The 27,009-nt window shown below is 40.4% G+C and overlaps 2 protein-coding genes across 2 annotated transcripts in view; both read right to left on the bottom strand.

Moving 5' to 3' along the window:
- The window catches only part of prkcab (protein kinase C, alpha, b), a 624,299-nt gene that overhangs the window by 44,711 nt on the left and 552,579 nt on the right, over positions 1–27,009 (bottom strand). The window lies entirely within an intron of this gene.
- LOC147846091 (5-hydroxytryptamine receptor 3A-like) lies at positions 212–27,007 on the bottom strand. The gene is made up of 11 exons (XM_087245304.1): positions 26,800–27,007; positions 24,332–24,394; positions 24,051–24,187; positions 20,983–21,027; positions 20,035–20,141; positions 16,998–17,167; positions 16,742–16,869; positions 12,541–12,751; positions 2,804–2,953; positions 1,871–2,699; positions 212–1,260 (listed from the first exon to the last, which is right to left on the bottom strand). Exons 2-10 carry the CDS (start codon positions 24,384–24,386, stop codon positions 2,386–2,388), a joined length of 1,317 nt encoding a protein of 438 aa, XP_087101430.1. The 5' UTR covers positions 24,387–24,394; positions 26,800–27,007; the 3' UTR covers positions 212–1,260; positions 1,871–2,385.

The following is a 27,009-nucleotide window of genomic DNA, read 5'->3' as shown; positions in this document are numbered from 1 at the left end:
AGCTCTTTAAAAACCACATGAATGCAGTTACGCAAGACAAACAAAATAAGCTGCGCTATGTCTACTAAATTTGATCATATTCCTCCTAAGCTTGTAAGGTTTTTAGAACCATAGATAATGAGATTTTTTTAGTCAAACATCACAAAAGAGCCCTAATTACTAGCAGTCAAAGAGGACGCCTGCTTCACAAAGACCAGACATGAACAATGACTGTGCATAAGCAAACATATCCACTTTCCTTTAATTATTTGTGAGAATTGAAGACAACAAAATAATAATACAAGAATAGCCTTACATTTCAAATGACAGTGCGAATAAACGTATATTGAAAAAGAGGATTTCAGCACTACTTGTGGTAAAGCAGGGCCTGGAGCCAGCTGAACTGGCAATTTAGGCAAATGACCACCTTCACAATGTTCATACCACCCTCACGAAACTGAAAAGCGGGTGGGGAGGATATTGGACATTAAATCAACTTGACAGAAATCTATAGCCTGAACAGCACGCCACAGAAAATTATATGAACACCAAGACAAGAAACAAGACAAACTTTCAACACAAGACAAGAGCAGTTCTTCGACTCTGCCACCTAAACGAGAATAAACATGACAGAAGTGGTACAGTTCTGACACTAGCCCCCCTTAATGGGATGCCACCTGGCATCCCTAAGGCGAACACCTACAAGATACATGACAGACCACTAGACAAAACAAGGCAGGCAACACCACACAAGACTGGAAAGTGAACTGTATATTAAGAAGGGAGGGAGGGAAGCCAGGCCAAATCAAGCAAAACAAAAAAGTCAGGGAAGGGAGGGCAAAAACAGTTAAGGATCAGAGGCTTACAGATTAAAGGTGGAGAACCAGGGAGGAGCTGGAGGAAGAGTCCAGAGTGGGGCCAGGAACCCCAGCAGAGGGCCAAGCTGGAGCCAGATGGAAAGTCCAGGAAGGAGTAGGGACACAACAAAGCAGGGCCTGGAGCAAGCTGAACTGGCATTCTAGGCAAATGACGATCATGCCGCCTTCACAGAGTTCATGCCACCCTCACGAAAGTGAAAAGCGAGTGGGGAGGATATTGGACGTGGACGAAAGTCAAGAGTGGGCGAGCGAGGAGGGGGTTTATCTCATGGACATAAGTGAAGAATGGGGCATGGGGTGACACGGACAAAAGTGAAGAGAGGAGGGGGAGGATTGGGGGTCACGTCATAAACATGACAGAGGTGGCAGAGTCCTGACACTAGCCCCCCTAAAGGGATGCCACCTGGCATCCCTACGTGGAGCACTTTACAAGATACATGATAGACCACTGGACAAAACAAGGCAGGCAACATCAGACAACACAAGACTGGAAAGTGAACTGTATATTAAGAAGGGAGGGAGGGAAGCCAGGCCAAATCAAGCAAAACAAAAAAGTCAGGGAAGGGAGGGCAAAAACAGTTAAGGATCAGAGGCTTACAGATTAAAGGTGGAGAACCAGGGAGGAGCTGGAGGAAGAGTCCAGAGTGGGGCCAGGAACCCCAGCAGAGGGCCAGGCTGGAGCCAGATGGAAAGTCCAGGAAGGAGTAGGGACACAACAAAGCAGGGCCTGAAGCAAGCTGAACTGGCATTCTAGGCAAATGACGATCATGCCGCCTTCACAGAGTTCATGCCACCCTCACGAAAGTGAAAAGCGAGTGGGGAGGATATTGGACGTGGACGAAAGTCAAGAGTGGGCGAGCGAGGAGGGTGTTTATCTCATGGACATAAGTGAAGAATGGGGCATGGGGTGACACGGACAAAAGTGAAGAGAGGAGGGGGAGGATTGGGGGTCACGTCATAAACATGACAGAGGTGGCAGAGTCCTGACACTAGCCCCCCTAAAGGGATGCCACCTGGCATCCCTACGTGGAGCACTTTACAAGATACATGATAGACCACTGGACAAAACAAGGCAGGCAACATCAGACAACACAAGACTGGAAAGTGAACTGTATATTAAGAAGAGCGGGAGGGAGGGAAGCCAAGCCAAAGCAAGCAAAACAAAAAAGGCAGGGAAGGGAGGGCAAAAACAGGTAAGGATCAGAGGCTTACAGATTCAAGATGGGGAACCATGAAGGAGCTGGAGAAACAATCCAGAGTGGGTCCAATGGGTCAGGAACCTCAGCAGAGGGCCAGGCTGGAGTCAGAAGGACAGTCCAGGGAGGAATAGGGACACACCAGGTAGAAACAGTTGGTTAAGCTGGCAGGACAAGGAGCTAGACTGCAGTCAGAGAGGCAAGAAGCTAGGTGTGTGTGTGTGTGTGTGTATATACACACACACACACACACATACACACACACACACACACACACACACTTATAACAATATCAAATTCTGTTTCATGCATCTAAGCATTGGAGGTGGAAATTAATAATCTCCTTCAAATTCTGTGCCATTGTTAAAATGTACACCTCCATCGACCATGGAATAAGAGTCAAAATCCCAGATCTTTATCTTTTGAGCTTTGCACAAGTTTGTTCTTGTGACAATAGCAATAATGACCAGGTAAAGGATGTCAAGAAACAGAAAAAAACAAAAACAGAATTTATCCAAGTAGTTCACAAACGCTTCCTTGCTGTTTGCCACTTGCTCTTTTTGTTCCACATTTTCCAGAAAGTTTACAATTTTTTGGAGCGACGCCTTAGCTGAACCACTAGACTGTTTTTTCATGCCAGCATCTGCTAATGGAGATAAAATAAATGTACATTTAACCACATTCTGTCTGAAGCGGTGAGTGTTTTTCGATATTTAATTGGTGTTTTTGCAATTTTTAGTATTCTCTTACCTTCATTTTGATCCAGCTGGGCGTTTTGTCTTCTGATTCTCTTTAAACATGTAGAAGCCATGAAGCTGTCACTAGTCAGCAGATGTGTCAGCACTAAAGATGTCACCATGCTGAGCACCAGGTTAACCAGACAGAAGCAGAAGTGATAATCTTTGGAGCAAAACAAAACACATTATTAACTTGTGCAGCATTGCTTCAAGAATGAAAAAGGTATGCATTATTATACATTTTCTAAGTGAAGTTTTAATTCTAAACTAATTTCGAGTGGATCACGTGCTTATTATTGCTTGCGGCTGGTCTCGCATTATTCAATTTATGATTCACCAATCAGACGATTTCTAAGCCACTATAAGTACCATATGACAGCCATCTTCATTTTGAAGAATCCCCCTTTCCACCCCTACTCCTCCTCCTTTGCGAGATGGGTGGCACAGTGGGCCAGTGGTTAGCACTGTTGCCTCAAAGCAAGAACGCCACTGGTTCTAGTCCTTAGCAAGCCAGTCGATGTTTCTGTGCGGAGTTTACACGTTCTCCCTGTGCTCACGTGGGTTTCTCCCGTGTTCCCCGGTTTCCTCCTTAAGTTAATTGACTAATCCAAATTGGCACCATAGACATTCTCCTAGTAAGTAGTTATCTCTTAAGAGCAATCACTATCTGTTCATTAGCTACTACAGCAGGGGAGTTCTCGAGATCTACCTGAGCTCAAACTCCCCTCTCGCCTTGCAAACGGGAGGGAGCCCCAGGCTCGAGGATCTTATGAGCTTTTGGTGTCTCCCAGGACAGCATGCCAAAAGAGCTTTATAATCAATTATCAGCTAATTGTGAACTCATGAAAAGATATTAAACTCTTTGTAGAAATATTTATTTATTGTCAAAACGTATGGCCTCTAGGGTTGGGTACAGAAACCCTGTGCCATTATAGCACCGGTACCTTTGTAACCGGTATGTACCGGATCAAATCTGCATATGTATGTCGGTGCCACTGGTGCTGCGACAAGGATGTAAGAAGCATCAAGGGGTGCATCAATAGCAGCTTTTCCACTATCGTGCTGAATCATTCTTTAAGCAGAACCTTTCCATTCCGTGCCAAACCGGGCCAGACAGCACAGATCCGTTTCATTTTCCACTTTCAAAGCTCTTTGAAACATTACACAAAACGCATGAATGCAAAACTAAATTATGTCCCCTAAGGGTGCTTTTTTACATTGGTTTAGTGGAAATATTCACAAGACAAATATACATACACATTGTGAATTCAATGAAAAATGTTTCATGGTCTTGGCCCTACCAATGAAATATAGATGTGATTTGCACTCCTATAGGACTTCTAATGTTTGAGAGATATCAAGATGCACATAAACCAATTTTTTTTACATCTAGCAAGATGTTGAAAAAACCGTCAATGGACTTCAATGTCAGACTTGGGGTGTTTTCACATCTGTAGTTCGGTTCATTTGGTCCGGAACAAGGACAATAAAGGATACATTGTTGCATTTTCTGTCGTCTTTGGGTCGTTTTCACACCACACTGCTGGCTTTGGTCCAAACCAGTTGAAAAGAACCAAAATGCAGACATTTGACAAAATCCACATCTCTCATTGGCCAAATGTTGTTGAATATATTTCCTAAACTGCAAATTGATTGGTCAGAATTCACGTGCGGGAAAATGCCACCAAACTCCCACAAGTAAACAAATCTGGCAGACACAAAATGTCACTTTTGACTATGGAGGGACGACTGCGCTGGCAAATTGTATCCCTGCTTTAGACAAACTATACATTTCAAAAATGAAGTGCGGCCGTGGCTGGAAAACAATGTTTTAATGCATCGCTCGTCACTTCAGAAGGAGGCGTGAATTAAGTTAGCTAAACTGCCACATGGTCATCTTGCAGAAATATTACCAACGATCTATCAGGTAATGTTTCTCTCTCTCTCTCTCTCTCTCTCTCTGTTGGTAAAGCGCTGTCAACAAATATTTTTCCTCCATATCCCATAATGCACAGCGCATCAGCCTATGGCAGCTGGATTAGTCCAAAAGGTGCAGTACATTTTGCAGTTGGGTCTGTTTTATTTTGGATCATGTTCTCACCACAAACGAACCGCTCCAGGATTCATTTGAAAGCGTACCGAGACCACCTCTTCAAGCAGGTCTCAGTACGCTTTTTTGGTCCACTTTTGGTGCGCACTCGAGTACGATTGCTGCATTCACACCTGCCCAACCGAACGGCACCAAGAAGGAAAACTCTAGTGCGAATCAATCGAACTAAGTGAGGTTTATTCATGAACTAATTTCGAGAGGATCACGTGCTTATGATTTATCATGGCCGGTCCCTTAATTGCTAATCACTATCTTCCAATCATATGAGCCCTAAGCTACTATAAATAAATACAGTCTCCAGCTCATTTTATCTTCGTTTAGAAGAAACCCCCCTCCTCCCCTATTCTCCTCCTTTACCTCTGATTGGGCGGCATGGTGGCCCAGTGGTTAGCACTGCGAGCCCCACAGCAAGAACACTGCCGGCCCTGGTCCCTTAGGGTCGGTGGGCGTTTCTCAGAGGACTTTGTATGTTCTCCCCATGTCCGCGTGGGTTTTCCCCGGGTTCTCCGGTTTCCTCCCACCATCCAAAGGCATTCAACACGTATAACAATTAAGCCTTTATCTAACCCCTCTGTTTCCTTAGCTACCGCAGACGGGGAGTTCTGAGATCCACCGAGCTCAGGCTCCCCTCTCGCTCTGCCAACGGGAGGAAGCCCCGGGCTCGAGGATCTCTTGAGCTCGGGGCTCTCTCCCGGGACAGCATGCCAAACAAGCTTTTATAAATCATCAGCTAAGTGTGAACTCTTGAAATAGGGCAGGTGTGAAAGCACCCTAACTTTGAATTTGTTTGTAAATGAAAACCGGGTTGACATCAGAACCCAACATCAGTTTGAGGTCAAACTCCAACATCAAGATGAGTACACAACATAAAACCAACCAAAGATAAACATCTACTGATGTACGTAGGTATTAGATGTCAGCTGGCATCAGCAAATTGACGTTAAATTTTCGTCACCTGATGTCGCTACTGTACCAAAATCGAACATGGGCCGGTATAAGATTCTGACGGTATTATAACCTTGGATAAAAAATATCACAATTTCACGGTATTGTTTTTTGTAATTGTGATAACTGCTCTAAAATACATTCTTTTGTCTGGGTAACTATCTAGGTTAAAAAAATTAACACAATATGTTTTATTTTGAGAAACATTTCAAATATTTTGGATCCGTGAACCTGCCAGGCTAAAAGAACTATTGACTTCTGAGGTCTTCATTTGTTTCAAAAACACAGATTTCTTCACAATTTAAAACCACGACTTTTCTGCTGGAAATACTGTTGTCCTAAAAACAAAAACACCATATATAAAACATTGTACACATACCTTAGGAACGGCATTGCAAAAAAAAATTGTTTTAAAAGCTTGTTTTAACTGTTTTAAAACCTTGACTCTTCCAAACCGCGGTATACCTTCGAATCGGTTATCGTCCCATGCCTAATGGGGGGTAACTTAAACTAAAGACTTTGGGTCTGTGCAATAGCCTAGTGGTTAGTGTGCCGACATATGGTGCAATAGCACATCAGAGCGTCGCAAGTTCGAATCCCGGCTCGATGACATTTCCCTACCCCCTGTCTCTCTCTCCCACTTCGCTTCCTGTGTCAACACTGTCCTATCTAATAATAAAGCCAAAAATAAATCTTTAAAAAAAAACTAAAGACTTTGGGATGCTAATTGTAATCTCTGCTCGACATCCAAATGCACAGTTAAATACACACAGACATCAACCTCATTTAGGTAGATTCTGGATGGATTTGTAGCACAGTCAGCTCAGTTTTGGCATCAGTGAGATGATAAAGGGTCAGAGTTGTGCCGACTTTCCCAAACATTTCTGGCTGACATTCCTCTCTATGGTCCTATCTTGGATGAAAAGCTGTTGTTTGCGCAGCAGATCTGCATTCATTTAGTTGTGTATATTGACCTTTGTCAATATTGACATATTAACAGATGGGCCACTTCTCAAATGACAATACTCAGCCTGCATTACAAAAAAAGTCAGTTATCCTGAGTGTTAGGAAGTACAAACACAACAACTACTCATCAACTACAACTACTTCCTAAAATGGCCGACATGCAGGAGCCATTTTATAGTGTTTGGCCCAACCCATTTTTAGAACATACAATATGAAAAATTATAAAACCTATAACGCAAGGCAAAAATATTCGAAGAGACAACACATAGGGTAGTAACATGCAACATATATAGCTCACAAATAACTGCGAAAGTGTCTAATAATAATTAATTGCTAACCTGATTTATACCCCATGATGTCATTGAAATTGGTAGAACTCTGATCATTGAGGAAATAAAAATGGCATTTTTTCCTACATACAGGTATGGCTGTTTGTGTAATGGCCTCAAAAGAATTATAAATATGTTTTCTTTTAATGCCTTTCTTTTATTTGTGTTTTATATAAATCTGAATATGGCATCACGGTGGCGCATGGGTAGCACAATCACCTCACAGCAAGAAGGTTGCTGGTTCGAGCCTCAGCTGGGCCAGATGGCATTTCTGTGTGGAGTTTGCATGTTCACTGTGTTGACGTGGGTTTCCTCTGAGTGTTCCGGTTTCCCCCCACAGTCCAAAGACATGTGGTACAAGTGAATTGGGTAGGCTAAATTGTCTGTAGTGTATGTGTGTGAATGGACGTCATCCTTAAGGGGGTGGACTGATTCTCCAAAGCAGCCCATTTCATTTCCCTCTCCAAGCTCCTTTCAGCCAAGGGGACTGCTCAGGTGGTGGTAGACCACGTATTCTGGATTCACGGTCTTCCTGTTGATGTGGTTTCTGATAGGGGCCCCCAGTGTGTCTCCCGGTTCTGGAGGGAATTCTGCCGACAGATCGGGGCCTCTATGAGTCTGTCGTTGGGATTCCATCCTCAGACCAATGGGCAGTCTGAGCGGGCAAACTAGGATTTGGAATGTGCTCTCCACTGCCTGGCATCCCATAACCCTAGCTACTAATGTCAACAATCTCCCTTGTTTCCCTCACAGGAACCCGAAGCTGCAGTACCGTCTGCCTTGGCTTTTGTCCAACGGTGTCAGTGCAAGAAGACCTAAGGAGGCCTCAGCTTGGGCTAGTAGATGGACCAAAGCAGCAGCTGATCATCATCGGACTCCGGCTCACCACTATGAATGCTCCCAGGTTCATTGACCCACACCGGATCACTAAAGTACTGAGTCCTCTGGCGGTTTTCCTCAAGCTTCCTTCTATGCTTGGTCGGGTACACCCAATTTTTCATGTATCTAGGGTTAAACCTGTGTATTTCACCTCTTGTTCCCTCTGTTCCAAGCCCTTCACCCCTCCCCTCTGTCTAGTGGATGGCTCCACAGTCTAAACTGTTAGGAGATTACTGGATGTCAGATACAGGGGTCATGGCTTTCAATACCTAGTGGACTGGGAGGGCTATAGCCCGGAGGAGAGGAGTTGATATCGTAGACAGGAGGCTGATCAATGACTTCCATTGTTGACAAGGTGAGCCCACTTCTGGATCATCTAGTGGCGCTCGAAAAAAAAAAAGGGGGGGGGGGGGTACTGTCATGTCCTTGGTTTGATCATCTGAGCTAATTTTTGTTGTGTTCATATTGTCTATGTGTCTTTCCTTAGCATGTTTTGTTTTGATCACTAGCTACATGCCTTCTGTTTACTTTCTACATCCCTGCCTATCCTCTGTTTACATTCTATTACTCTATTAAGCTAATGTCACTTGTCTGTTTCTCATCATTCCTCTCTATGTATTCCTTCTCTAATCATTGTCCTGTGTCAGATTGTTGTTCTGTTTTCGTGTGTGCTCAACGATTTGCGAGTCCTGTCGAGTATGACTTCCAGTCAGTTTTTGTGTCCTTGATTTTTGCTCTTCTCTGCTACCAGGTCTGCTCCCATTTTGTTATAGCCCTGCTGCTCACCTGCTTCTCCTCCCAGAGTCCAGCAAGCCATCTTCCAGCCCTCACCTTCCCTGAGGCGCTCACTCTTCCTTGTGGTGTATCAGCCCAGGATTCTGCATTTAGCGGTATCGCCCCAGGATTCTGCATTTAGCGGTATCGCCCCCTGTCGGGTGTCATTGTTATTACACCCTTATGAGAAGACTGTCAATAGACCGATTACCATGTTTGTAAACATTGAGGATGCGCACGCAGGGAGGTAGCAGAAAGCAACCGGGAGTGCTAGCATTTACAGCGAGGGAATGACATCAGATGCGGTGCAGAGTTTGTTGTTGTCTTAAAAATAAAAATGTATTACTTACATATTATATATATTATTTACATAATGCTTACAGCATATTATAACAGCTCGTCACCCAGTGACAAGCACAGTGATTCTGCAAAATTAACGTTAAAGTGAGCAGCCTTCATCTGACAGGTCCATTTGCGATAGCACCCTCCCAATGGATATTGGATAAGACGAAGTGACCAAGCATGCAGCCCGAAATATAAAATCTCATTGAGGCTCCGAGTGATTTTACAAGAGCGAAGTTAAAGGCCTACAAGTCTTTGGATGCCAACAATGTTGTTCTTTGTGGTCATGTGCAAGAAATAATGCTCCATTATGATCAGATTCAAGAGCTAAACACAGAGATTCTGCATAGCCAAAGACAAGGAAACAAGACGGAGCTAACATTATACAAGGCCTGGGTAATTAAACACCAACACGCAAAACAACTGCATTCTGACAGTGAACTTCACCTGTACGGCAGGGTATGTGAACCTACACATAGAGGTTAAGTTGGTATTATATTTGTACATTCAGACTTTCTCCTTAATAATATCATTTCATAAAAATATTATTTGCAAACTCTAAATAGCGAAATCATGCAGCAGCCAATGACTATCAATATACAACATTGTTCACAGTCAAATTAACAGTGCTAATGTTGTTTTCAAGTCACACTTGCAGGTTATTTCAGACCGAATATTCAAAGTGCCGTGGTAAACAACATAGGGAGTGTGTCACAAGTCACTGAATGAATGTGTGAATATAAAACCAAGTTTACCTTAAAAAACGTAACTTTCTGTCACGTATTAGCGTGATCAAAACAAGAACAAAAACAAAAAGGTGCGGATCCAAGTGCAGATTATTTATTTACAGTGCAACAAACAAGGTGATAAGAATACAAAATAACAAATAAACCACAAAACCAGAAACTAAATCAGAGACGAGGCTCAGGAATAACAAATTCAAACAACTAAACCTAATTAGAAAACAGACGAGACAAATAACACACGAACTAAGGCAAAATACTAGAACAAGGTCAGGAACAACAACTCGGAATATCAGACTTACTGGGAACTGGGAACAAGAAAGACAAATGACGCGATGACAAACTGTGGTGAAATGGTTGTATAAATAGTCCAGATAATCGACGGTAACACAAAACAGATGTGATGACAGGTCAGTGTAGGTGTTCCGGTGTGTGCGCGTGGACTGTATGAACTTGTAGTCTTTTGGGCGCTGTAGTAAGTTTTCAGAGTCTGTGAACTACAGCGCCCTCCGGTGGTCACTGACCGTCATGACACTTTCACCTTGCATTCTTAGCATTCAGTGTCCGCAGTTTAATTAACCATAAGTAACTGTTTTTGCTGAAATCATTTCTGCAATCAAAAACGAGTGATGTGTATGATTCAGCATAGCTGAACATTCAGCTCTCATTTACCCAAAGACGTCTGCAGTCGGTATTAAAGCAGTGTGTGGTGTATGGTAAAAGTTAAGTTTTCTGTTTTTGGACTCGAATTCGGCATCCTACCTGTCATGTTCACCAGCGAACAAACCACCAGATGTCGCTGGTAAACACTCACTCATGGAATTACAAATCTGCCAGTAAATGGACTACATATTCAGTCATGCCACACACACACACACCTGCCCCAAGTCTCCACTGATTAGACTCCTACAGCTGATCCTGCTTCAAGACTGATTTCACACAGTATTTAAGCAGCACAGACACTCATTCACATTTCCGAGTCTTGTTTACTGATAGTGACATTACAACGCGTTTCCTTCGTCTGCCTTTGCCGTGTTTTGATCCTTGCTTTGTTTATTTATTTAATTCTATTTGCTGCCTGCCTCTGACCATCTGCCTGTTATTTTGACTAAAGCCCCTTTCACACAGTGATACCGGTAAATTTCTGTAAAATTTCCGGAACGACTTTACCGGTATATTGAAAAAAGCGCTGTTCACACAGGCGAGGACGTTACGGAAATTTTCCGGAAAAGAGCATTCACACACCCATTCCAAAATACCGGTAAATTCTGACATCATTCACCACCAATGAGCTTTAAACGGCTGCGCTTGTATTTGTAAACATTTGACTAAATTACAAACTCTTTGGATGATCAATATTGTGAACAACTTTCGCAGGATCACTTTCGCATGTCGAGATGTTCATAATATGTGCGTGTGCTGGCGCTCACAGGCTGTAGGTAAACAAACAACGGCTTATCATAAGCATCTCATCGATGATTATTTACACAGTTGGCATAAAGAAGAACATATAAACGTGATCTGACTAACTTCTTGCAGCTAAATGTGTCTGGAAAAATATTCAAAGGCTTTTATCCTCACAAACCGCGCGGACGTAAATGCGTCTGACTGTTGTGATTGGCTAAAGCAGACGTCTCACGTCAGCACGTTCTAGACGTGCACGCGCTTATTCCGGCAATCTTCCTTCTGCATTCACACAGCGCAGCATTCCGGCAAATTACCGGTAATGTTACAACTTCTCTTTCCGGAAAATAGCCAGAACGAATTTACCGGTATTTTCAAAAAGGACCTGTTCACACATACAACCTTTCCGGAAAATTGCCGGCAATTTTCCGGAAAGGTCTGTATGTGTAAAAGGGGCTTTAGACTCTGGATTGCCCTCATACATCTGTTTATGCTGGTATTGACCACTGCTTGCCTGACAATTCTAATAAACCTGCACGTGGATCCTACCTTCTTTTGTGAATGTCATCTCCACGTCGTTACACTACTGCACAACACGACATCTTTCCCATTGCAGCCTGTCTTTTTTTTTTGCAACCAGGGACCCGTGTAAAGTCATGCATGACGTAGGTTGGTAATTGGTCTATTATTTCAATGGAAAAAGTTAAGTTTGTAGGCTTTTAGTTTTTTTGAACACCTTTTTCATTCTATTTTTTGCCTTTTTCTCTGTATATGAACTGAAGTCTTCTATGACTGTTCTCTCTAAGGAGTGTTTTTGTTTTGGTAGTCTTTCCTAGTTACTACACTAGAAACAATTGTCAACAACTGTGGCTCAAAGATGCATGCAAGTAATAAGTAATTACTACAGTCTTTGCAAATGACCCAAGATTACACATTTTCAAGACTGGAAATTGTTTTCAGCTTATTCATTCTGAGTATTTACATTTACTCCCCAAGCCTCCCCATAGCCCTGTATCTTTCTCTCTAAATGGCTTTAGGTCATTGCCAATGTGTTTTGCAGTTAGAACTCATTTTAGCTCATTTGAATCACCAACAGGACCTGACATTTGTTGTGCATTTTTCAGCAAATTCCCAATGTCAGCGAGAGACAATCAAGACTAAAATCATCAACACTTCAAGACATCCATGCTTGCAATGACAAAGTATTTTGCAACTACCGCCTCTGACTTACTGACATGTATTCTTCATTTTTACTTACGGAGAAGAGGGGTACATTCCCCACCACTGGGGAGACGATCATTGAGGATGAGGATAAACATTGTCAAGCTCAGCATCAAGGTGACCTTAAGGTTGTTGCGTTCTCCTCCTTGAATTGGCAGAGAAAAGCTCACCAGGTCAGCCAGCATTATTAGTGCACTGGGAAGAATCAGGGTCACAACAGCACTGAAAGGATTGATGGATAAAGTGACCTGTTACAGATGATGGGAGAAAGAATAGCATTAAGTTTAATTAAGTGCGTTCATTCATCAAACACAAATGAACAATACTCTGTGGGGAATTTGAAACACCTCCCCTAACTACTCAACAGCTTCATCCCACAGGCTGTTAGAGCCCTCAACTCCAGTCAATTTACCCCCTCTGAAATCTCTCAAACGTGATGTCAACAGTAGATTTACATACTAAGAGATGATCGGACAGGTCTTCACACGTGCAGTGCATGTGAGAGGTAATCGAACGCATACAAAGGCAGAAATTTTTAGCTTTGTTGCAGTTGTTTTTAACCACCAAACCAATATTACAAGAGAGCAATAGGCAAATATCTTTACATATAAAAAAATTAAATATTAAGGATATATATAGGATATAATAAGAATAGATATAGAATATAAATATAAAGGATTAAAATATTACAAAACATATTATTTTCTAGCCTACATAAATATGAAAAATCACTGCTTTTATGTCTTCTTCATCTCGGGAGGCTTTTTCAGTTCATAACAATTTGCTTTTGTATAATGTTATTATTATTAGCAGTGTTATTTATTATATCCATATTTACATTTGTTTTATTAAAAACAAGCTTAGATTTGTTCACCTGTCAGGTTTTAGACCATATGGGGCACAGCATGTGTTTTAGGATATAACTCAGGTTTTTGAGCACATTTTGTTATTATTGTTCATTTATTCGTTTGCTGGAAATTAGAACTGAATTTAGAAATAGTTTTGAAACGAATATTTAGACTTAACAAACAAAATTAATTATTTATAGATTAATTGATGACTGTGCGTAAAGGTTTCCCTATCCAAGAGCGAATGTGAAAGTAGTTCCATTATCTCTCATTCTCACGCAGTAGATGCTCTGTTTAACAGTTTTCTGTTAAAAACTGTTAACTGTTTGCTTGTGAAATGCTCATTTTTTCCATTTAGACTTACTTTGTGTCCTGTAAATAGCGAATGCGCTCTTGGCGCGACGTAGCTGGCTCTTAAAGGGAATGGGAGATGAGACTTTAATTGATTTATTCTCAAAACACACCTATAACTCATTAAGAAAATAAACTCAACCCTTTTAGACCATGCGCCGCGGCGCAAGGCAGATTTCCTTCCTTAAATTTGCAAAAACGCGTCCTGACACGCTCTGAAAGCGTTTGCGTCCTGCGTTTTGCGCTCTGCGCATGGACCGTCAAAATAGAGCTCTAAGAGTCTTTTCATTCCCCCAATGCAATGTGTCGCAAGGTCTAATTTTCATGTCCTGACTGAGCCACATTGTTTAAACAGCAATTGCATTTGTGCCTATGTGCATGCTATTGTGCAGCAACTGAAATATACTGTGCCACTCACCAACAATATGCAGTACTACTTGATATATAATATAATTTGAGTGAAAATCAACACCACACTATCATCATAAAACAAGATCAAAATAAGTTAATTAAAACTGATTTCACTGATCTTATGAAAGAAATTGAGTATCTGCATGAGAATGACTTAATCCAGCCATTGTCATCACTGAATGAACAGCACAACTGCACATACAAGTGAAACCAGAAATTTACATACACTGTATAAAAAAAGCACATAACCATTTAAAAATGTGAGATGTTAATGTGACTAAACTTGTTCTCTTTTACGTAAGTTAGGGTTATCAAATGTGTTTCTGTTCTGCTTAATAGAATAATGAGAGAGATATTTGTTGAGAAATTGTTGTAACTTTTCTTGAAAGTCAAGTTTACATACAATAAGATTATTCTGCCTCTGAAAAAGCTCAGATGATGGAGTCAAGGTTTTGGAAGTTTCTGATTGGCTAATTGACAACATTTGAGTTAATTGAAGGCACAACTGTAGAATAGTATTTAAGGAAAACCTCAAACACACTGCTTCCTTGCGTGACAACATGGGAAAATCAACAAGCCAGAATCAACAAAAAAGCCAGATTACAATTTGCTAAATTACACTGGGAAAAAGAATAATTCTTGGAGACTTGTCCTGTGGTCTGATGGAACTGAGATTGAACTGTTTGGCCATAATGACCAGTGTTACATTTGGAGGACAAAGGGGAAAGCCTACAAGCCTAGGAACACCATCCCAACTGTGAAGTATGGGGGCGGCAGGATCATGTTGTGTGGCTGTTTAGCTGCAGGAGGGACTGGTCCACTTCAAAGCATAGATGGCATCATGAAGAAAGAACATAATGTAGAAATACTGAAGCAACATCTCAAGACATCAGCCAGGAAATTAAAAATTGGCCACAAATGGGTCTTCCAAACAGATAATGACCCTCAGCACACTGTCAAATTAGTTAAAATGTGCTTTAAGGACAACAGAGTGAATGTTTTGTAGTGGCCATCACAAAGCCCTGCTCTCAATCCTATAGAAAATGTGTGGGCAAAGTTAAAAAAGCTTGTGCAAGCAAGACAGCCAACAAATCTGACTCAGTTACACCAATTCTGTCAGGAGGAATGGGCCAAAACTCCTTCAAACTATTGTGTGAAGCTTGTGGAAGGATACCCAAAACATTCGACCAAAATTATACAGTTTAAAAGCAAAGCTAACAAAAATACCAAGGAAATGTGTGTAAACTTTTGACTGTCTAGAAATTGATTAAAAAAATTCTCAAAATGTTTTTCTCTCATTATTCTGGCATTTAGCAAATGTAAATCAATAAGGTAATCCTAACGGGTCTAAAATAATAAATGTTTAGTGTGATTTATATCAGACATTTTTAAAAAAAATGGTTATGTCCCTTTTTTTTAGAGTGTATGTAAACTTCTGATTTCAACTGTAAATGCACACAACAGTGATAGGGGAAAATGAAGCTTTTCAAAGCTTCGAAGCAAAACTGAAGCAATTGCTTTGCAATTTTTTTCTAAGGGTTTGAAACATTATATGCTAGGGACATCTTGTGGTCAAAACTATTTAAATGCTACAAACTCGTGCAAAACATACATCAGTATTGATTTTTTGAAACATATTTTGAACCTTAAATTGGAAAGTAAAACTTGTAAATACAATTAGCATTAATGTCATTAAAAATGAGCTGTAAGCACCATGTTTGTTTCATGGTGGACTCTGCTAAACAGGACATCAAGAGACTGTACTAATTATTTATTTACATTTTACAAACTGCCCTTCAAACAAATTTTTTTTTACACACTAGAGCAGGGGTGTCAAACTCAATTCCTGGAGGGCCGAAGCCCTGCACAGTTTAGTTCCAACCCTGCTCCAACACACTTACCTGTAGGTTTCAAACAAGCCTGAAGGACTCAATTAGTTTGATCAGGTGTGTTTAATTAGGATTGGAACTAAACTGTGCAGAGCTGCGGCCCTCCAGGAACTGAGTTTGACACCTGTGCTCAAGAGCAGGGGTTCCCAAACTTTTCAGCCAGCGATCCCCAAAATAACAATGTCAGTGACTCGCGACCCCCATTTTTCAAAATGGTTATACTGTAAATATATAAACGATGCAGACACAACTATAGCCCCATATAAACATGAGCATATTAAAATGCAACATATAATGTTTTTTTTTTAGTCATTTATTAATTTAATTACATTTGAATATAAAAATTCAAAGCTGATGGCTGATTTTTGTTTGTATGTTGTTGTTTCTTTAACGCAACTATTAACTATCTTCTATGGGTTATGAATAAAATGTTAATTCAAATAGTTTAAGCAAATTTATTTGAATTTTAGAAATCACCAGGCGACCCCTTGTCATTGTCCTGCGACCCCCCAGGGGGTCCCGCCCCCCCACTTTGAGAACCACTGCATTTACAGTTGAAGTCAGAATTATTAGCCCCCCTGAATTACTAGCCCACCTAATTTCTATTTAATGAAGAGGAGTTTTTCTGCACATTTCTAAACATAATAGTTTTAATAACTCATTTCTAATAACTTATTTATTTTACCTTTGCCATGCTTACAATAAATACGAAATAAGAATCAGAAATATCAGTAGTTACCAAAAGATATTTGCGGTTTTCCATGTCATCCTCTTTTGCTATTTCCACATTCTCCGTCATCCACTCTCCACTTAGAGTTCCTCCCGATGTAGTTACAGTACGGGGATAAAATAATACAATCCCACAATCTAAATCAAACCCATGAAAAAAAGTTGAGCAGTTAGTCATGTCATGCCTCTACACCTTTCATTTTGAGTTAACGTCTCTGATCAAATGATTTAGAATATATAAATTATTCATTAAAATGTCATCTTACCACCATTTTTCCAACCATTGATGGCCACAAGACATTGCCCACTCACAAAGGGATAGGTGAAAAGCTTGATATCACAGCTCACTGCTATGAGCAGAATAACAGCATGGGATACACTTCCAAAAGTAGTCACAACTACATCATCAGTGTATGGCTTTGAGGTTGCATCTATCCTGTTTACAGAAAGAGAGCGCATATGCTAAACTTTTAATTCCCTCTCAGAACTACAAATGCAGTTTTGGAGTTTCAAGAGTTCACACTTAGCTGATGATTGATTATAAAGCTTGTATGGCGTGCTGTCCTGGGAGAGAGCCCTGAGCTCATAAGAACCTCGAGCCCGGGGCTCCCTCGCATTTGCAGGGTAAGAGGGGAGTTTGAGCTCAGGTAGATCTCGAGAACTCCCCTGTTGTAGTAGCTAATGAACAGATAGGGATTGCTCTTAAGAGATAACTACTTACTAGGAGCATGTGTAGGGTGCCGATTTGGATTAGTCAATTAACCTAAGTTGCATGTTTTTGGATGGTGAAAGGAAACCGGGGAAGCGCGTGTCACCAAGGTACGAAACGTGACACACACACAGACACACAAACACGAATAATGTTTTCAAAAGGATAGTTTGTGAACTAGTTGGCATGAACCGTATCCCAGACCACCTCTTTCAGGCGGACTCAGGTATGATTCATGGGTGCGCACCTGAGTTCAGAAAACACGTTCACACTAGCTAAACATACCGTACTATGACGTCAAACGAACCCGGGTGCGGACCAGAAGTGCTAGAGTGAAAGCACCCTTAGGGCCCTATCATACACCCGGCGCAGTGTGGCGCAAGATGCGGCGCAATAGTCTTATGCTAGTTTCAGCTTGGGGCAAGAGTCAGTTTTGAGGCGTTGCGCTACGCTGTTTAAATAGCAAATGCATTAGCGCTCATTTGTGTGCCCATAGGCGTTCTGGTCTAAAAAGGAAGGCGTTCTGAGGCGGACCGCTGGCGCGTTGCTATTTTGAGAAACTATAATAGATTTTTCATTAGACCACCAAAACTAACCCGGTCTAAACTCCGGCGCAGAGTTGCGCCTCGCTTACACACTGCTTAATACGCACAAGAGAGCAATAGGCAAATATCTTTACATATGAAAAAAATTAAATATTAAGGATATATATAGGATATAATAAGAATAAATATAGAATATAAATATGGATTAAAAAAGGATTAAAATATTACAAAACATATTATTTTCTAGCCTACATAAATATGAAAAATCACTGCTTTTCTGTCATCTTCATCTCGGGAGGCTTTTTCAGTTCATTCATAACAATTTGCTTTTGTATAATGTTATTATTATTATTAGCAGTATTATTTATTATATCCATATTTATATTTGTTTTTTTTAAAAAAGCTTAGATTTGCCCACCTGTCAGGTTTTAGACCATATGGGGCATGGCAGGTGTATTTGGAAATAACTCAGTATTTTGACCACACTTGGTCATTATTGTTCATTTATTTGTTTGCTAGAAATTAGAACTGAATTTAGAAATAGTTTTAAAACAAATCTTTGCGCTTAAAAAACGAAATTAATTATTTATAGGCTAATTGATGTCTGTGCGTAAAGGTTTCCCAAGAGTGAATGTGAAAGTAGTTCCATTATCTCTCATTCTCACGCAGTAGATGCTCTGTTAAACAGTTTTCTGTTAAAAACTGTTAACTGTTTGCTTGTGAAATGCTCATTTTTTCCACTTAGACTTACTTTGTGTCCTGTAAATAGCGAATGCGCTCTTGGCACGACGCAGCTGGGTCTTAAAGGGAATGGGAGATGAGACTCTAATTGGTTTATTCTCAAAACACACCCATAACTCATTAAGAAAATAAACTCAACCCTTTTAGACCATGCGCCACAGCGCAAAGCGGATTATCCCGTCCGTAAATTAGCAAAAATGCGTTCTGACACGCCCTGAAAGCGTTTGCGCCCTGCGTTTTGCGCTCTGCGCATGGACCGTCAAAATAGTGCCCTTAGTCTCTTAAAATCTCAGAAGCCACAAATAGCAGCAGCAGCTTCACTTGTTACTAAAATGTTTGAACTAATTTCAGTCTACAAAAGTCTTTACACATTTACTGAAAAATAGTAAACATTATTGTTACAGATTTGCAGAAAATGTCATTTTCTTCTGATATGTTTATCATGTGCTATACATTTTTTGAACACCAGTAATAGGAAATACTAAACTAACTCTTTAAACTTAGTCTAGTTATGAATAACATAATAACTAATGACAACAGACAAAGCAGATTTCTAGAGAATTCATCCATTTTAATTTTTGTCATTTAAAAACATGCAAATGAAGACTCGAATATTATCATACCATGTTTTACTGTAATGGCATATTAGCAAGGCAACTATGTTAATTCAAATGGAAGCATTGGCTTATGAGTTGTCTGAATGTTCATTTACTTTATAGAATCGGATTAATTTTTCCCTCCACAAATCTAAAAACATTATTTTGCTCACTCTTAATAATGACTTGATACAAAAACTCAAATTTAGTGTGGTTAACTGTTTTCGGTTGCTTAAATGTTATGTGAAATGAAAAAATTAAGAACAGCCCACCAATTAAATTAAAAAGGTAACAGCGTGTTGTCTAGGGTCAAGAGAATACCTGCCTAAAGTTTTAAATAAAATCTTTATTTAAAGTTTTGCCTCCTGCCATCAGGCAGAAGGTACACTTATTTTAGACGGGCAAGGTCCAATAGATACTTGTATTCATTTGTTCCAACGGCTGTTGGGTTACTAAATAAGCTTTAAGTGATTATTGCATTGTTTACTGTTATTTTATGTTGTCAAATGTGACATGTTGCTGTCAATTGTCGGCTATTGCTGTAAACTTAATTGCCCTTCGGGGACAATTAAGATATTCCAAGTCTAAGTCTAAGAGTAAAGAAAAAAAAAACATTATGGTGAAGAAATAATCTTACCACATTAGACCACTTTACCCATTCAAAGCCTACAATAAAACTACAATAGCCTACTAAAATTCTGAATTCACTTACGCATTATCCAAAGCTAGCCCAGGAGTCCAGATTTTGTCAACTGGTAACATAATTGCTTCAGCATTAGATGTTTCTTCTGTCCACATTAGACTGAAGTCAGACCACCGCTATAGACAGTAAATAGACTGTTATAAATAAATAGTACATCCTTCCTGCTGTAAAATCAATCCCTTTGAGCATTCATTAAGGTGATCATTCATTGTGAATTCTGATATTTGGAATATCGAATTTCTCTGCACATGTCAGGTTTATGTGAAGATCATTTGGATGCAGTGACATTTGACATGGTTTTGTAACCCTAAATCCAAAACAATCAGGTTAAATACTGTGCCAAAAACCTGGACAGAGAAACATTGCTTTCATTACCTATACCAAGGTCAACATCTTCACCAACCATAAACATACCCTTTACAGTAATCGACAGGATTTAACCTACTTGGCTTGTGAATTCCTCTCACATGGTATGAGTCATGATCATAGCAGCATCAATGATTTCTACTTCACTTTTCCCAATGTGACCATGTATGCCTGCCTTTAGAACAGGGCTGTCCAAACACGGCCCTGGAGGGCTGGGGCCTCATGTACGAAGACTTGCGTTGAAATCATACTAAAACATTGCGTACGCGGTAAAAAATTCAGATGTATGAAACACTGCGTACGCCGAATCCCACGCATATTCTCTTTGTACATCCGAATGAACGTGAAACTGAGCGCAACATGCACGAGTGCAAAACCCCTCCCTGCCTCCTCCCCCGTATGAATATGCTAATGACTCTACTTTGGCAAAACCCAACGAAAAAGCAATGGCAAAAGCAAGCAAAAAGAGAAACTTTGAACAGAATGTGATTTGGAGGTGCTTTTGAACACCCCTGCTTTAGAAGGTCAGGATTGCTGAAGCTGAGCCAACAAACACAAAAATAGTCAAATAAAAAAAGTTGATCTACTCACCATGTTTACCTTGACACGGCAACTCATCTGCTGTTCTTTTGTATCCTTAACACAGTGACAAATGGAATAAGAATTAAGATTCGAGGTAAGATTTAGGTCAAATCCGTATTAAAGAGCCCCTATTATTGGTTTTTGAGAATGACCTTCCATGTAGTTTGTAACACAGCTCTAAGTGAAGTGAAATATCCAGCTAAGGCTTAAATCTGAAAGTGCACAGTGTTTAAAACTATTGATTCATCTATAAAAGAGTCCACTCATAGTGCTTCAAATGAATCATCTTGATAACGAGTTTTTAGCCGTTTCGGCATGACGTCGATATGAAACTGAAGCTGCGGTCACACTGGGCTTTTCCTCCCATATACTTTTATTCATACGCACGTGAATGCGTCAGACCAAAAACGTGGGGTCATGCGTCAAATTTCGCAGGTTGCTGCAGTGCAAAGTTCAAGCTTGGTGAACTCTGACCTGCGAAATCGCATCACTTGACTCCGTGAGACCAATCGAGGATCATAACATGATCTCTCAGGACAGAAATTTCTAACATGGAGCAATCGCTCGCTTTTTTAAATGTCTAATAAGCTTGTTTAATCCCGCCCCTTTTCGCAGCGCCGTACAACAGAATTTCGCACACACAAACTCTAGTGTGCCCGCAGCTTTAAGCCCCGTCCAATTGTTGCGCACACAAAACCAGGAAAATTGAAACCTGCAGCCCCACCCACAAACACTGTAGCAGACCCAGGTTAAATCAAGTCATGAAGCTGCTATGCTCAGCTGGATATTATTGGAAGTGTGAGGGGAAAGTTCGTGTTATTTTCTCTACCCAAACATGAAACTGTGAGAGGGTCAGTGGTTGAGGTTTTAGCATGCACATTATGTATTTATTTGTGTTTTGTTACTTGTAACCCATAGATATATACATTAGATGTCGCCTGGCCTATTGTTTTCTATTGGACAGAATGCGTCAATAGCGCCGCCATCTTGCTACAGGGTAGCGCTCCTTTGAAATGAATGGGGGACCAAGGTACAGTGGAGGACTGTGGCCATCCAAAGCCAGAGATATACACATATACGCATATATCTGTGATCGGGAGTTTTCCTGGATGTTAGTATGTAATTTTTTTTCTAATTACGATAATTATAATTTTACATCACTTTTCTAAATTGATGGATCAGTGACCGCACGGGCATTCCTGACAAAAAGCTTGTGTTTGTGTGTACAGAAATGTACTATTCACCCTGCCTGTTAAATTTGATCTAATCATGTCCTGAAACACCCCTCCTCTCCTGCTTTCACTTCTCATACTGACGGAGGGAGCGATTCGTTTGTGAATGAATCCCCCGAACGACTCTTTCACTAACGTTAGCCGACAATAATACAAGTTTCTGGCAGTGCAGCATCTCGTTGTCATATTTCTTTTGCATTGTTTGCTGACTTTATTCAACAAAACTAGCATAAGCCGAGTGTTTAGTGCGAGTTCGAGCTGCTTTGCCGTATGGTGAATGCAGAAAGTGACTGTTATCATCAGTAACGTTACCTGATTAGCATAAAAGTTCAGAACATACAAAAACAGAAAAAAACTTAATATTACCTATGAAATTTTCTGCCTTTGGGCTTTGTTTTCTTTGTTTGGTCGTTACTACACCCGTAGACAGCGCTAAAGTCCCGCATCTTCACGTAATAACACTGTCTTGACTAGTGCGGTTGAATGACATTTGTCCTGGGAGCACTGTACCAATGTGGCGGCGCTATTGACGCATGCTCAGGGTCCCTATGCGATATCTAGTGTATCTATGCTTGTAACCGCTTGTACGTTATCTGGTAACTCTTATATTCCCATATCCTGTCTAAAGCCACGTTGAAAACGTGACACGTGCTGCTTTGTTTATGGATTTAAATGCATTTGTGAGCTCGCATTCCGCTGCCATTTGTCGTTGCTATGGCCCCGTCAGCTGTTCATACACATGTGCGGCGGTCAAGGTTCAAAATAGTTCAGCTTTTGCAAAAGTGTGGAATAATACTGAATGTGTGTCATGGTTAAGAATAGAGCAGTATGCTGGTGTTTAACTGCACTGCTTTAATGCACTCCTGCATTGGGCTCAAACACATTCCTACCACACATTTGTCCCTGAAAATCTGGGAGACCAGGGGTGTTAGGTTTAGGGGTGAGGTGCCTGAATAACACTGTTGAGAACCGGGTACTGTGTACTGTGGTGTTAGTAACTACTATGAATCGTGTTTCGGGCGGCCGCTGCAATCGGATCCTATACCAATACTGACGACCCAGGGAATTTACAGACAATACCAAAATGCTGAGGACCGGGGTGGTGGTTGAAATTACGAGAGTTTTTCAGGATAAATAACAAAACGGGAGGGTGTCGGGAGATGGGTGTGAAATACGAAGGACTCCCCGTAAAAACATGAGTGTTGGCAGGTATGCTCAAACATACACCATGCACTCTGACTACTTCAATATTGTTGATAAGCCTTGGTAGCCATTTCACTCTGTCTCGCGCTGAACGCTGTCTACCAATCGCAACAGGCTGCCATCGCTTCAATCGGCGCAGATAATCTTCGCACTAAGGAGGGGTTTGGGAACAAATTAATCGCTGTACGAATCTTATGGGAGTTGCTGGGATAATTAGGTAAAAATAAATGCATATTATAAGAAAATAAAAGTGTTTTTTGACTTTGCATGCATATCAGTCTGTTGTTGGAGACCAAAATATGACCCTTTTTAATGTATAATATGGGCTCTTTAATATAATAACAATGATAAGTAAAACCTTTTTTGTTTGGCAAACTGGAACAAAAATACACAGTAATTTTTTACACTATTTTCATTTATAGAACTACACTCTACTTCTACTATATTATATAATAATATATAATATAATGTTAAAATTTGCAGCCTAAAAACGTTAGAATTTTAGGTCACACTTTGCAGATTTATTTAGAGTTATTAATTGCTTAAAGGACTTTTCTCCTTAATTGCAGCTTTAAGATTTGTTTTGTTATTTTTAACTACAAAGACAAAGAGAGACAAAAAATATATATATATTGTACTTACAAAAGACAATGTCTCATATTCCATTGAAGCAACTGTTACTAGAACAGAACATGTGTCCTGCGGTGCAATTTTCATATTCTTAGCAAGTAAGTCATTAGCCAGACATCGATAGCTACCTTCACACCGGTCTGTCAACACTGTTTGACCAGAAAAAATGACAAACACATTGTAATCTTAATTACTATTATGTGAACGGTAACATTCTAACACACTACATAACACCACATAACTACGTAAAATTACATTAGAGAACATTCAGTAAAGCTGGAGAAATAGTTTACCAATCGGACTTGAACGCATGAGGAGCAACAAAGAGATCATGTGTTGAAGAAACATTTCAGTATCTACAAATACACACACAAAAGCTGTTCTTAAAATACATGTAAAAGTAGCAAATCTCCATAAACATTAAAGAAATTCAACAACTTTACCTTAACTAGTCAACTCGAAAAACAAAAAGTGAATTTCAGCTGTCACCTTTGTAGTTAATAAGATCAAGAATCAGTGGGCTTTTTAAATGCTGTGAGCTCTTTGAATTTTACGTCATATTTACGGTATTACTACAAACAAAACAGATCCAGTTCATATTATTTAATTTACTTTTGGAGATTTTAATGAGCTTCCATACGGGCTTCAAGACAATAAGAACAAAAGCAGTTTCCAGTCCAGTGTCAACAACCTTCAGGCCTTCGTTTGCCTCACAACCAAACCAAATAGCATGATAAAGGACGTACGGAACATTCAAATTATTATATATTGATATGATAACATCGTACAGTTGCCTCAAGACAGCTGTACAAACTCTGATGGTGATGACACTTTTGATGGCCAAAAAGGTGCCCTATGCGAAATTTTACTGTGGTGTCCCCACAGGGGAACAAAAGCACACAATTTATTTATGCTTAAATATTCATGGGGCAGCATGGTGCCCTACAGAAAAATCCGGCTTAAACCAGCCTAGGCTGGTTGGCTGGTTTTAGCTGGTTGACCAGCCTGGTTTTAGAGGGGTTTTGGTCATTTCCAGGCTGGTTTTCTGGAGATGACCAGCTAAAACCAGCTTGACCAGTCTAGCCAGACTGTGAGTCCAGCCAAAACCAGCTATGTCCAGCTTAAACCAGGCTGGTCAAGCTGGTTTTAGCTGGATTTAGATGGTCATTTTTCAGCCTGACCAGCTAAGACCAGGCTGGAAATGGCAGGAAACGAGCCTGGAAATGGCCAAAACCCCTCTAAAACCAGGCTGGTCAACCAGCTAAAACCAGCCAACCAGCCTAGGCTGGTTTAAGCTGGATTTTTCAGCAGGGTGGCGCAAGAAGGTCACTGGTCTTTTGCAGAAGCATTTCTAATTTTAAACATTTACAAAAGGGAAGGTATAAAACCCTCTCTGCACCTGTAAAGCAGGACGGTCCTGTGTCCGTACCTGTGCAGCTGCTGGTGCCTCTGGAGCAGTGCTGGATCATGCCGCCGCCTCTTTTTTTATGACAAATTTTAGCATTGAACCTCCATGTACAATACAGATACGCATTTCTTCAGTTTGTGTTGTGATCATTTTAAAACACGAAAGCGAGGCTGCGGTGGAAAGAACCCCGGAAGTATAAAATCAGCATTGTAAACATTGCAACAACATGCTGTGAACTACAAACCTCCAGCTGTTGCCGTGATTTTATGTGTAAACATTAATTTAATATATTTCAGTTCAGTTTATTTTAACATTTAAAAGCATATTAGGCATCAAACAACATTACAATCTCTTTAATGTCTTTACGGTTAAGTGTCCTCCGAGGCTTCAGATCATGACAGCTTGTAAACACCGTGGGGACGCTTCTCTGCTTCAGCCAATGCAACCTGGTGAGCGATAAAACAATACAGTCCTCTGTAGCACATCCTCGTGCTGTCTGTAATAGTGTTGTCCCGGTACTGAACTTTTAAAAACATCCATTTCCCGCTAACATTTAAACGCCGTTGAGCGCGTTCATAAACGCCGATATATGCTCAACAGAAATGACTGTGATTGGCTGTGAAGGCCATCAGTATACCGCTCTTTACAGATAGACGATCATTGTAGCATTTTAAAGCCGTGAAGATCAGTGTATTTATCAGTGGATCGCTCGTCCGTGTTTGCACTCTGTAAATATTGGTGAAGTTCAGTGAATTCTGATGACCTTCGCGGCCAATCACAGTCATTTCTGTTGAGCACGTGAACACAATGGCAAATCAGCGCTTTTTAAGAACGCCATCAACAGTGTTAACGAGAAATTAAATTTCAGCACCCAAATTTTGTATCGTGACAAGTCTAATGTAGTGAAAGAATCAGTTCATTAACCTAAGTTTGATAAAAGGCATCTAAACCGTGTGTTTGGGGGGGAAAATGTTAGCTAACTAGTGCCATTTTCCTTAACTTAGCTGAAAAAGAGGTCCAATATCCCTTTTTATTTGAACTATTAATTCAGAATGGACCTTTGGGTCACTTGGAAAGCGGTGACATTATAAATTTCTGTCACTTTCTCTTCGATGATAAGATATACAGCCAGGTACACAACATTCCTGTGTGATTCAGGCGATACTTCCTGGTTTCGTCCCACCACAATCTCGATTTCACTGATTAAAATGGCGGCCGCGTGAAATCGGATGTGTTTTCTTAAATTGCTGCATGTTAAGCTCTTTTGGCCACCATATAGACCTCTTATTTATTTATTTAAACATCATTTGTAAATAAAGATATTACAGTAGTAGCCTATAGAAAAATACTTACATTTAGGTAAAGTTGAACTCTGAGCCTCGAGATGTCATTCTGTGACAGCAAACAACTTACCAACTTTTTTAACTGGTATTTATAGATATAGATTACAACTTTCAACGAAATATAATCGACGAATTCTATGTTAAAAAAAATGTATTAATTTTTCCTTGGATGGAATTAGCTCTCTTTCTCTCTTGCCGTGTTTTAACACAGCCAGCAGAG

This window comes from Danio rerio, chromosome 3 (genome assembly GCF_052040795.2).
Source record: "Danio rerio strain M-AB ecotype USA chromosome 3, GRCz13ab, whole genome shotgun sequence".
NCBI classification, from domain to species: Eukaryota; Metazoa; Chordata; class Actinopteri; order Cypriniformes; family Danionidae; genus Danio; species Danio rerio.
The sequence above is the reverse complement of the archived record's forward strand: the minus strand, read 5'-3'. Positions and strand labels throughout refer to the sequence as shown.

Coding starts and splice junctions, on each gene's coding strand:
- LOC147846091 (XM_087245304.1), bottom strand. CDS start 24,386: ATGTTTCTTCAACACATGATCTCTTTGTTGCTCCTCATGCGTTCAAGT. Junction 20,142..20,982: donor GCCGTGTCAAGGTAAACATG/GTGAGTAGATCA, acceptor TACTGTCTATAG/CGGTGGTCTGACTTCAGTCT. Junction 12,752..16,741: donor AAAACCGCAAATATCTTTTG/GTAACTACTGAT, acceptor CATCTGTAACAG/GTCACTTTATCCATCAATCC.